The sequence below is a fragment of the Capricornis sumatraensis genome, chromosome 22, assembly GCF_032405125.1.
Source record: "Capricornis sumatraensis isolate serow.1 chromosome 22, serow.2, whole genome shotgun sequence".
NCBI classification, from domain to species: Eukaryota; Metazoa; Chordata; class Mammalia; order Artiodactyla; family Bovidae; genus Capricornis; species Capricornis sumatraensis.
This window is the reverse complement of record NC_091090.1, coordinates 35,165,830-35,178,405: the sequence shown is the minus strand read 5'-3', so window position 1 is coordinate 35,178,405 and position 12,576 is coordinate 35,165,830. Positions and strand designations below refer to the sequence as shown.

The 12,576-nt window shown below is 43.5% G+C and overlaps 3 protein-coding genes and 1 non-coding gene across 4 annotated transcripts; 1 reads left to right on the top strand and 3 right to left on the bottom strand.

The window, feature by feature from the left end:
- Positions 1 to 600: 600 nt before the first annotated feature.
- LOC138069241 (histone H1.3) lies at positions 601 to 1,392 on the bottom strand. Its single transcript, XM_068960465.1, has one exon. The coding sequence runs from the start codon at positions 1,359 to 1,361 to the stop codon at positions 696 to 698; it is 666 nt and encodes a 221-aa protein (XP_068816566.1). The 5' UTR covers positions 1,362 to 1,392; the 3' UTR covers positions 601 to 695.
- Positions 1,393 to 6,190: 4,798 nt separating this feature from the next.
- LOC138069540 (histone H4) lies at positions 6,191 to 6,502 on the top strand. The gene has a single exon (XM_068960864.1). The coding sequence runs from the start codon at positions 6,191 to 6,193 to the stop codon at positions 6,500 to 6,502; it is 312 nt and encodes a 103-aa protein (XP_068816965.1).
- Positions 6,503 to 7,972: 1,470 nt separating this feature from the next.
- On the bottom strand, positions 7,973 to 8,047 carry TRNAI-AAU (transfer RNA isoleucine (anticodon AAU)). The gene has a single exon. It is a non-coding gene; the product is annotated as a tRNA-Ile (tRNA).
- Positions 8,048 to 11,658: 3,611 nt separating this feature from the next.
- Positions 11,659 to 11,970, bottom strand: LOC138069539 (histone H4). The gene has a single exon (XM_068960863.1). It carries the CDS (start codon positions 11,968 to 11,970, stop codon positions 11,659 to 11,661), a length of 312 nt encoding a protein of 103 aa, XP_068816964.1.
- Positions 11,971 to 12,576: the final 606 nt, after the last annotated feature.

Here is a 12,576-nt window from a genome sequence, read left to right as displayed (position 1 = left end):
GGCTAATTCTCCTTAGACACTACAAACCAATGGGAAAGAAAACCTTACAAACATCCAGACTGTAATAATACACTCTTCAGGTCGCACTTTTTCCCTAACAAATATGGAGGATGAAAACAGGGCGGCAGAGGGCGAACAAAGGCCAAAAACCAGCTCCTCCCGGGCCAGGCTCGTTTCCCAGGGACCGCATGCATCGTCTGCTTCCCAAGGGTAACTACTCCGACCGGGTCCCGGTGAACGAGACCGCGGTGCTGGAGTACAAGGAAGAGATACCGGAGCTGGCGGGGAACGGGGCACATCACAAAGCGTACACTACCCACCCCACCCCCCGAAGCTTAAAATCCTCAACGAGGAACTTCGGGGTCGCGTTACCATCGCACAGTGCAGCGTCCTGCTCAACATCCCTGCTAAGACCCAGAGCCGTCACAAGTGGCTCCTTTCAGAGGCACTGAGCTCGCACTACAGCACTGTGACCACCATCACGGTACTGATTCTGTGGTGCGCGCGCACCCGGACGCATACTCAGCTGTCCAATCACAGTAGAGCGGCAAATTTAAAAAAATTAATTACCTTTATTACAAAACTCGTTGGTAAACTTAGGGATTCATGTCCGGTTAAGCTCTTTCACCTGAAATTAGTGGGTGGCTCTGAAAAGAGCCTTTGAGATTTTCAAAGCAGGAGGTGCCGCTGAAGATTTACTTCTTCTTGGAGACCGCCTTCTTGGCCTTTGTAGCCTTGGGTTTGGCAGCTTTAGGTTTGGCTGCTTTGGGCTTGGGGGCTTTGGCCTTGGCCGGACTCTTAGTCGGCTTCTTCGGTTTGGCTGCCTTCGCCTTCTTTGGGCTCTTGGCTACTTTCTTGGTCCCAGCAGCCGCCGCCGGCCTTTTGACTTTCTTAGGGGTCTTCTTGGCAGCCTTCTTCGGAGTGGCCGCACCCGTGGCTTTCTTGGGCTTCTTAGCCGCCCCAGCAGCCTTCTTGGGCTTGGCCGCGCCCGCCTTTTTCGCCTTGGGCTTGGCCTCCCCGGTGGCCGCCTTCTTGTTGAGCTTGAAAGAGCCGGAAGCCCCGGTGCCCTTGGTCTGCACCAGGGTGCCCTTGCTCACCAGACTCTTGAGACCCAGTTTGATGCGGCTGTTATTCTTCTCCACATCGTAGCCGGCGGCCGCCAGTGCCTTTTTGAGCGCAGCCAGAGACACGCCGCTGCGCTCCTTGGAGGCGGCAACAGCCTTGGTGATGAGCTCGGACACCGGGGGCCCGGAGGCCTTGCGTTTTCCAGCGGCCGCGCCCGATTTCTTCGTCTTCTTCTTAACAGGTGTTTTCTCTGCAGGTGCGGGAGCAGCAGGAGCAACCGGAGCCGTCTCCGACATGCTTCTGTTTAGCCAGGAAAGACAAAATAGTAAGGATAAACTGTCAGAACGGCGTGTCCCGGGCGTCGCCGGCTGGGGGTTTATATAGAGAGTCGCTGAGTGATGATTGGTTGCCTGGTCTGTGCGCCGCGCGGCTAGGGAGGACTCCTCGGCTCTGCCGAGTGGCTGTGTTTTTTGCCCCTTAAAAAAGAAGAAAAATATAAGAAATCTGGGCACGAAATAATTAGGCATGTGGGGGAAACTGATCCGAGACTCTTCAGGCTTCATTCCTGCCTTATTTGCTATACCTACTTTCAAAACCGGCTCCCTGAAACTTTCCTGATTCCCCCAACTCTCTTGGAAACTTCAGTCAAATTGAGACAACTTTCAGATTTTCCTTAAAATTACTAGTTCTCTCTGTTTCCTTTGCAAATCTTTCTTCCAGGGCATTGTCATACACATTGTTTTCTTTTCAACTCTATATAAATAACCTTATTTTTACTGAAATATACAAGGAAAATCGGTTTTTTCGCGAGAGCAATAGCACAGCTCTCCTGCAACTTGTTTGCACTAAGCACTGGGAATTGGCACTGGGATAGAAAATTCTACGTACAAGATAGATAACTATTTTAGCAAAAACTGACTTTTTAAAAAAGTTTATGAGTGACGAGACTATAAACTGGGTTTGATTGCAGTGTTTCGTGATTTAAACGGGTTTTCTGGAAGGCTGGGGTGTGGGGCTGCTCCGTTTGTTTTTCTAGATAAACAGCTCCAAACACAGTCTTTAAAACCTTCTTTCAAACTTAGTATAATAGATTTTTTAGACCCAAAATCGGCATTAGAAATCCCTCATGCCATCCTCAGTGAAGAAAAGTGAATCATGAAGCCCCAGAATGGCAGTTCTATAACAAATAACCAGCTCTAAGCTCAAAAAACATACACCTGGGTTAATATTGTAAATTGCTTAGTGACAGTCTATCCATTAGCCTTTTTTCCCCAATATTTAGCGTACAATTGTGTACATATTTCCTGTATTCCAAAATGATACTTAAAATACATATTTGATTTAACTGTTTTCAACACTGCAAATAGGCACACAGGGCGTTAGAAGACAAAATTCTCCTTTAAATCATTTCCTGAGTCTTCATAACTTTCCTTGAGTTTTTACTAGCAAAATACAAAGCTGACTGTCGCAACCTAAATTAATTGGCTGAATATGTTCACCTAAGGAGCTGAACTAACATTTCATAGCAAATATGGCTGATTTACTCCTCCATCTCTTTGTAACATGAAGAACTAATGGAACTGAGTAAATATTGGATTATTAAGCACAAAACTAGTATCTATTAAATAATCAAATACTGAAACTAAGTCTCATGTTTGTCAAAGTAAATAAACAGGAAAGATATTTTGGTGTTGTGATTTTTTTTCTAGTAGATATCCCTACTTTCAAAAATCTAATTCTTCTGGCCTACGTTCAATAGTAACTTGAGAATTTTCTCATATAACTCCAAGACAGGATAATCAGTTTTAAAGATGTCATCTCTCCATACTTAACAAATTACATAGACATCACTTGGTTTGTTTTTCAATAGTTATTTTGGACTCATACTGTCTAAAAGTAAATCTCTGGGACTTGAGACCATGTTATATACGAAATACAAATACAGTGTATAAAGAGGGAAGGTTAAAATTTTGGCTACGGAACATTCCAATTTTCCCAGGACAGGTATTTTATGAGTCTGGAAAAAAGGGCTACTTGTCATCCTCAATGATATCACTGTCGATAGCAACAGTAACAGTAATATAGGCCCCTTTCCTTTTCAAGCACATTATAAAGGCCCTTTTCCTTTTTGGGCCAGAGCCTAATACTATCAGTCCTCAAGATACAGGTAAAATCCAGATGTTTAATACTTTACTATTTTGGTAATCATTGTAGTCATAATATCAGTTGTTGAATACATGTTCAACTTGTTCCCTAAGTTATATGTACTCAGTTTAAGATAGGTGAAAAGTACTTCCTACAGCAGATGTCACAATTTCTTTCTTATGCAACTACTGTTGGTACCATGGCTTTTTAGGTACCAAATAAGGGAGAAGACACTGGGCTCAGGGCCATTCGCTTCATTGTTTATAGGTCTCTGCCTTTCCTAGAGGACGATAATTGAGACATGCTTCCACCTGAAAAGTTCTTCCCCAGATATTTATAGAATGATGGAGCTGTGCTGCATGTACATACTGTTATTGCTTGAGACCCAAGTACTTACACTCTAACTGTAGTGTGAACATGGTTCTCGAAAGCAGGTTCATCCCCATGGGACTGTAAATTTGGAAAGTTTCTCCTATTACTTATAGCCCACAAAAAAAACTCGTGTTTAATACTTTTGAATCCTAAATCTACATAGATCCTAAAACAGTGTATTTTTCTGCTAGACTAAGAATTCAACTATTTTTACCTTACAAATGTAAAAAATAAATAAGAAAAACTAAAGTGAGACAAGTGATGGACATCTCACAACTTCATGTCCTCTTAATGTTGGTGTCAACACCCCACTCTACCATAGCCAGTGACTGTAAAAGATATAGGTAGTATGCACCAGGGCAAGCCACGGGGACTGTATATAAGCATTCTAAAATTCATTAACTTTCAAAAATGTAAGGAAAAAAGTGACTATGTTCACTAAATATAAAAAAGGCCAAATTAAAAAGAAGAGCTATATAACAAGTAGAGCATTGTGTTATAATCATGTGCTCAGAAAGGTAATGAGAAATCACATCCGTTTTAATTTTCTGTCGGATGGTCTCACCTGAGGACCAGGTGAAACTCCTGGTTGAAACTCCCCTCCAAGCTCCTGCTTGAAACTCCCCTCCAAGCATAACTATATATTATTAATTTAATTTCCTAAAACAACTTTACTACACTCAACTTTCCAGTTTCCTTCTATCTGTAATATCTGGTACATCTAGAAGTTAACTAATTTCTGTTATATTTCAAAAATACACCAATCCTCAGTTCCAGCAGCAAGTCTCAGTCTCATATATTTACCACATTCCATTTCTCAGGCTGGGCTAGAAGTTCTCCATAAGAAATTTTCTATCAAAATACAGCCTAAAACAACCTACTACAATGATAGAAGTGTTTGTATCTGCACAACCTCTATGTTTACCTGTGGTTATTGAGCATCTATTAAATAGTAGTTACTGACTGAAGAAATTATTTCTTTATTTTGATTTCATTTTCACTAATTTAAATTTAAATGAACACAGGTGGCTAGTGGCTAATGTAGGACACCACAGCTCTTAAACAACTCTCTCAAACCGGCCAAGTGGTTGGAGCAAACTACCCACTTGGAGATATTGTTTAAAATGCTGTATCATTTCAGTAGACTTGGGGTTAGTCCTGAAATTCTCAAAGTCTAAGCTCCTGAGCCTGCCTACTCAACTGTTCATGTCTGACTCTTTGCGATATCATGTACTGCAGCCCGCCAGTGTCCTATGTCCGTGGGATTTCCCAAGGCAAGAAATCTGCCATTGGGTTGCCATTTCCTACTCTTGCAGATCTTCCTGACTCAGGATCAAATCTGTGTCTCCTGCGACTACTGCACTGTTTGTACACGGGTACTTGGAATATAATAAACCCTGAATTGTTGAAAGGATGAATCAATGATTCTTGTTAGTGCCTCTCTCAAAAAGGAGAGCATGGGAGAGCAAATTGTCTAAATCCACAGGTAAGCACACCTGAAATAAAACTCAAAACTTTGTGACTCAGGAAATAATAATCCTCTAACTGCCTATGCAGTAAACACCAGCAAAGAAGGGAGTTTTTTCTTAATGACCTCTGTAGTTACATAGAAGGCATTCAATGTGAATATGTGGAATGTGAGTAAATATTGGCATCAGCCTAGTAAACTTATCAATACCTATCATCGGTGTGTAGAACATCAGTTATCCTTTTAACATGAACAGCATTTCAGTCAATAATTTTTAAAATGCGGTTAATTTGCAAATTCCTATTCAGTGGCAACCCACTGCATTATTCTTGCCAGGGAAATCCCATGGAGAGGAGCCTGGAGGGTTACAATCCATGGGGTCGAAAGAGTTGGACATGACTTAGTCACTAACCCACCACAATTCATCATGCTGTATCTTCAATACTTCACTGACGTAGGTGGCAAGGACATTACACCCCAGAATCAGAAAGCATCAGTTCTAACCCCAACAATGCTACTTATTAGAACAGAATTAGGTTTTCAAGTCTGCGATTCTTCATGTTCACAATGTAAACAGTGCTTTTCCAGCATAGAGTGGAAATTCAGTTAACTTTATCTCCCCTTCCTGAAGTTCCCGCTTTATCAGGAATGTTGAAACGATGTATATCTAAAGCTTTGCCAAACGAAAACATTGACGATCAGCCAAGTTTGAAAAGTATTGCTAGGAATTTAAGAAATACACTTTTTAAAGTATCTTCACATTGACAATCAGTTTTATTCTGCTTTCTGTCCCTTTTTATAGACAGATGTGGCAAAACAGCCTCCTTTTATTAAATAATAAAAATGGTGAGGAAACTTGTACAATATTAATTGAGAAAACCCACAGGGACCTGTCTAGAGACCACAAAACCAGCGACTCTGGACCCCAACCAGGAAATAGGAGGGTCAGACACCCAATAGCATTTCCACGCCCCCTTCCCTTCTTGGCAATAGCAAACACCCAGTAAGATAGGGAAGAGGCGGGGGCAGAAGTCTAGTTCCCGCCCTCGCTGTTTCAGTTTCCTAAAAGGTCCGCAAAACTGATATATAAAGGGCTGCAGCTGGATCTCGGGTACTGGGAAAGAACAGTTGCTTTTCATCATGTCTGGTAGGGGCAAAGGAGGAAAAGGGCTCGGAAAAGGAGGCGCGAAACGCCATCGCAAAGTTCTGCGGGACAACATCCAAGGTATTACCAAACCTGCTATTCGGCGCCTGGCTCGTCGTGGTGGTGTGAAGCGCATCTCCGGGCTCATCTACGAGGAGACCCGCGGGGTCCTAAAGGTGTTCCTGGAGAACGTGATCCGGGACGCGGTCACCTACACCGAGCACGCCAAGCGCAAGACTGTCACTGCCATGGACGTGGTCTATGCGCTCAAGCGTCAGGGCCGCACCCTCTACGGTTTCGGCGGCTAAGTTGCCGTGTAGTTAGGAAGTTTCTGCTTACAAAACGGCCCTTTTCAGGGCCATCCACTTGGTCATAAAAAGGGCTGTTACTTATCAACGAATTAAGCCAGAGGTACTATGCCTGATATCTAATGGTAATAGAAGGTTTGCGGTGTTAACTGCAAGCTAGTCATTGTATTTGTCCTTCACTTTTTTTTTTTCAACTCCGACTTTCAAGATGGCGGTTTTCAGACATGTTAATAGAACAAGGCCGAAGGAAGTCTCAGGCAGTGGGACTGCTAGGTTATTTTTTTTCCTTAATAGGAGTGGGTTGTAGCTGGAAATGTAGTTTTCTAATTTCAATGTGTTTAAATTCATCTCATTCCACAAAGGTTAAAATTAACTGCTAGAATGTCCCACTGACCTAGCTCCTAGTGTCCTGTAGAGGGCACCTGAGACTGAAACAGCCTCCCTCCCACAGGAAACATTACAGATAGCTATAGGCAGGTGGATCCATAGCTAATAAACCCGGGTGGGAGGAACACTTAAAAATTCAGTCTTACCCAGTGCAGTCTTGAAAGACACTTTGGAAATGTAGCATGATTAAGAGGTTATCAGTCATCTTAATACTTAATTTCCAAAATATTGATAATGTGCCTTAAATTCCTGTGTTAGATCAACCTATGGCCTTTCCACCTCATCTGACTATCCTTACTGCTCCATTTTCCCACTAGGCAGAAAAGATTGTCTTCAGACCTTCTCACTGCCACCTGGTTTCTAAATCTTTCACTCCCTGAGGACTTGTATTTGTATCAGTGGAAATACTGGAGTGGGTGAACACATCCAGGGACAGTTTCATTCTGTGCTTGTTTTCTCAAAATAGATATTAATGGAGCCCACTCCCACTATCAATAACTACCTATAACTTATTTGATTGTACAACGAATTACTTGGTCATCCTTATTTAACAATAGTGATGTCCCAGATTAAGGTTTTAATATTTCTCCTTCCTGGATATGTTTTAGTGTCTGTCACTTACTAGATCCTTCCCATTTATGAAATCTCCAAGCCTTGGATAATCTGGAGTCACTGTCTGCATATCTTTTCATGATTATATGTGGTGGCTCTTCTAGCCCGTGGGATTTTCTAGGCAAGAAGCAAGAATACTGCAGTGAGTTGCCATTTCCTTCTCTAGGGGATTTTCCGGACCCAAGGATCGAATTGGGGTCGCCAGCAACTCCTGCCTTGGCAGGCAGATTGTTTTACACTGAGCCCCGTGAGAAGCCCAAGGGAGGAAGGGACGCCAAAGGATGAGCTAGTTAAATAGCATTCTACGGGACACAGTGGTGGTCAGAGAACCCTGGAGTCCTACGGTCCGGGAGGTAGCAAAGAGTAGGACACGACAGCAATGGGACTCTACCCACTATTCCCAGGTCTGTGTAGGTTAAGAGGCAAATTTCTTTAGAAAAGAGTTGTCGGCCTCCTGGGCACCAAATAAAGTGGTCCGCACGGGGATCGAACCCGCGACCTTGGCGTTATTAGCACCACGCTCTAACCAACTGAGTTAACCGGCCCTACTTTTCACTTGAGGAAAATATCCTCCCCATAGTGCCTAGAGACCTCTGAATGGGCAAATCTAAACCTATATTTCTAATCCTGCTACATGAGACTGTTTATTACTCCTGACTTCATAACCTTCTCACAGTGTTTTGTTGTACCTTTCTTCCTCACCAACATCCTATGATCTCCGTGATGTTTCTCAGTTTGCTTCTTTGTCTCCTATTCCTGGTTTGTGATTCGTCCCAAACAACAAACTCTTGTTCTCCATTATCAATTTGTAAACCCTCCTTGAGCCATCTCATCCAGAATGTGCCATAAATGGTAAGACACCAAACAAACCAACAAACAAAAAATGGTAAGACACGTGGCATCCAAAAAAGAATTGAATAACAACTATAACGGAGACTATGCTACCCCAGAATATGCCACTATGGCATAAAAATTATTTTCAGCAAAGGAACTTGAAGAACAGCTGATGTAAGAATGGGGCTCTGACTTCCCTTTTTCTTCCCCAAAGCAGGTAATTATTCCTTGTGAAAGGTGCCTTCCCTTTACCAGGAAAAAAATTAACAGTTTTGTCACCAAAAAATGCGGAGTCCAGGATAAGTGAAATCTGTACAAACAGACCTTGTTAAAATAATCCTTATTTTTCTTTAGTCTCCTCATGTCTGTTAGCGTCTATTTCACAATTACTACTCTTTGTTCAAACTAAACATTTAGGCCTAACTGCTTTTTAGATCATCATTTTCCTGTGAGTTCAGTTCAGTTCAGTCGCTCAGTCGTGTCGGACTCTTTGCAACCCCGTAAATCGCAGCACGCCAGGCCTCCCTGTCCATCACCAACTCCCGGAGTCCACCCAAACCCATGTGCATTGAGTCGGTGATGCCATCCAGCCATCTCATCCTCGGCCGTCCCCTTCTTCTCCTGCCTCCAATCCCTCCCAGCATCAGAGTCTTTTCCAATGAGTCAATGAGCATTACTTTACTAGTGTGTGCAAAGAGTGCAATTGTGCGGTAGTTTGAGCATTCTTTGGCATTGCCTTTCTTTGGAATCAGAATGAAAACTGACCTTTTCTAGTCCTGTGGCCACTGCTGAGTTTTCTAAACTTGCTGGCATATTGAGTGCAGCACTTTCACAGCATCATCTTTCAGGATTTGAAACAGCTCAACTGGAATTCCATCATCTCCACTAGCTTTGTTCGTAGTGATGCTTTCTTAAGGCCCACTTGACTTCACATTCCAAGATGTCTGGCTCTACATTAGTAATGACATCATCATGATTATCTGGGTTGTGAAGATCTTTTTTGTACAGTTCTTCCGTGTATTCTTGCCACCTCTTCTTAATATCTAAGACTCCCATATACATATAAAAAGATTAAATAAAATTCGCATTCTTTTCTGCTATTAATCTGTCTTATGTCAACTAAATTTTCAAGCCTGGCTAAAAACCCTAAAAAGGTAGCGGAAAGTTTCGCTCCTCCTACAAAGTTTTCCAATCCCTATAGTGGCCTGAGAGGTCTCTCTACCTGCATTATTCCCAATCTATGATCACTACCTCCCACAGCAGATTTCATTATCCCCTATAGGAAGGGAGATTCCGAGTCTGGAGAGCCTAACTTTTATTCCAGGCCTGACCGTGCCACCAAGAGGAGCAGAGAGCTAGCCTATCTCTCTCTCCCCACTGCCACCCACTCCCTCCCCCAGCTCCCTTCCTGCTCCACCTCCTCCACCTACTCTCCTTCTTCCTCTTCTTCTCCTTCCCATTCTTCTCTTTTTGTCAGAAACTGTAAAGAGTCTGAGATCTTACCCTACTTAGAAGATAATAAAATAACCTGTAACTTTTTCACGACTGCTAATAGTAGACACAACACCTAGATCAGAGAGCAAGAGACTTTATTATTCACAGTACAGCAGCAACAAGGTTGCATTGGTTTACCATGCCCACCAAGTCCCATAGGGGCGAACTGGAGGGGCCTAGGTGGATGCTGCATGCACAGTGGGTTTGCATCACAGCAACGGGACAGCTTGGGGGACTGGTGGCTTAAAGTGAGTGTGGCAAGTAAACCTGCTGTTTGTCTGGGAGCAACCACCACCCTATTCTTTAAGGTCCCTCAACCCTGATGAGTAGCATTCTTGACACAGCCTGTAAGAAGAGGTAAGAACTCTCAGGGCAGATTGCCTATTACAGCACTGTGTTCAAAAAACTAACACTGAATATATTCAAGCAGGGACACTGATGGTGAAAATTTTTATTGTTAGAGCCATTTGGAGGCAAAGTAGCTATGAGGGTATGAGGAAGAAGGTCATTTGGGTGATGGGCCCAGAAGGAGTAGCAAGTGTTAGGCTGAGGAAAGAGCAGAGAGTGGAGAGGAGGCAGGGGATTCACTATGTTATTGAAGAGTATCCAGTTCTGCAACGGATACTAAGTATATGTTGGACTCAGAGACTAGAGACAAACGTGTTCTAAACACAGAGGATGGGATTGAAGGACAAAACAGGCACCATACACTCATGAGGCACATAAAGAACTCAGCATCTATGAGGCATCTCATATTTAAGAAACCTTCAGAGTCCCTTGGACTGCAAGGAGATCCAACCAGTCCATTCTAAAGGAGATCAGTCCTGGGTGTTATTTGGAAGGAATGATGCTAAAGCTGAAACTCCAGTACTTTGGCCACCTCATGCAAAGAGTTGACTCATTGGAGAAGACTTTGTTGCTGGGAGGGATTGGAGGCAGGAGAAAAAGGGGACGACCGAGGATGGGATGGCTGGATGGCATTACTGACTCGATGAATGAGAGTCTGAGTGAACTCCGGGAGTTGGTGATGGACAGGGAGGCCTGGCGTGCTGCGATTCATGGGGTCGCAAAGAGTCGGACACGACTGAGCGACTGAACTGAACTGAACTGATAAATCGGCCAACCTCTTACCCCCCACCCATGACATGCTGATAAAAACCCATTGGTGAATGACAACTATAGACCAAGCAAAACTACCCGCGTGATCAGATCCAGCTACCTTGGACCTGCTCAGTCCTCTTGTTCAACTTAACTCTGATCCTAGAAGCCCATCATCACACAGGAAGGCTAATGAGGCAGAACAAAATATGTATGAACACTGTGCTAGAACAAAATTCATCTAGCAGGACCTCCCACCTGTTGGTCTTATCCTGAGGATGGTTGTGCAACCCCATCTCTTTCCCTGTGCTTTTTGCCACATTGATTCAAAATCCTAAAACATTTTAATGACCTCTGGGAGAGTTGTGTGGTGCACTTGAAGGTGAAACTGCCACCATAAAATTGCCATTTAGGCATGACTTATTTGAGATAAAAGCACTTGAAAAACAGGTGGAAAAGGGCACTCCTACCTCTCATTTTTGTCCTACTGCAATGTACCAGAGGAAAAATAGCATTCTTATGACCAGAGATATACTTAAAGCATCTGCATTGGTAACTTAACTCTCCTCTTTCTACCATTAACTACCATAAAAGTTCCTTTACTGTCACTTTCATTGCCATCTGTATTGCATCAGGCTAACCTACAGAGCACCCAAGTGCAAGCTCTTTCATAGAAAAAGTAGGTGGCCCTGAAAAGGGCCTTTGCAACAAGAGCCTTGCAAAGCTTAAACTTAACCACCAAATCCATAGAGAGTGCGGCCCTGACGCTTGAGCGCGTAGACCACGTCCATGGCGGTGACAGTCTTGCGCTTGGCGTGCTCGGTGTAGGTGACAGCGTCCCGGATCACATTCTCTAGAAACACCTTCAGCACTCCACGGGTCTCCTCGTAGATGAGGCCGGAGATACGCTTGACTCCTCCACGGCGGGCCAGGCGGCGAATGGCCGGCTTTGTGATGCCCTGAATGTTGTCGCGCAAAACTTTGCGGTGACGCTTAGCTCCCCCCTTTCCAAGGCCCTTTCCACCCTTGCCGCGTCCAGACATGTTAGCTAAATGCTGAGCACTAATGCGGAATGTGCCTAATGCAAGGCCCGCCGCCTATTATGTAGCGATAGTGCGGACCTTTGTGAAAACTGGAAGATCAGAAAGGCGGGAAACTGCACTGAGTCCCCGCCCCTTCTAAAATCTAAAGTGAAACAGGCTAGCGAGATTCACTCGTATTTAGAAAATGGCTCAGAGGTAAAGAATCCGTCTGCAATGTGGGAGAGGAGGGTTGGGTCGGTCGGAAAGATCCCCTGGAGAAGAAAATGACAACCCATTCCAGTATTCTTGCCTGGGAAATCCCATAGATAGAGGAGCCTGGCGAGCTACAGTCTATAAAGGGGCAAACAGTTCGACAAGACTGACCACGCACACACTCCATTAATCTATCTGAATCTTAGTAGCTTTCTTCGTAAAATAGGATATATGCTATTAATAACTGAGTTGTTGTAAACAAAATAGCATCTAGTTCGCGAACAATAAATTCCTGGAATCTGTTACTGAAAGCAAAGTATAATAGCTAACACACATTGAAAGATTTCAAAACTTTCTAATATACTGGTTTGTACAGTGTGCTTTAATTTATACAAATTGAGCATATACATTTAA

What these genes read in the sequence shown, in the direction of transcription:
- LOC138069241 (XM_068960465.1), bottom strand. Translation starts at nt 1,361, where the DNA reads ATGTCGGAGACGGCTCCGGTTGCTCCTGCTGCTCCCGCACCTGCAGAG.
- LOC138069540 (XM_068960864.1), top strand. Translation starts at nt 6,191, where the DNA reads ATGTCTGGTAGGGGCAAAGGAGGAAAAGGGCTCGGAAAAGGAGGCGCG.
- LOC138069539 (XM_068960863.1), bottom strand. Translation starts at nt 11,970, where the DNA reads ATGTCTGGACGCGGCAAGGGTGGAAAGGGCCTTGGAAAGGGGGGAGCT.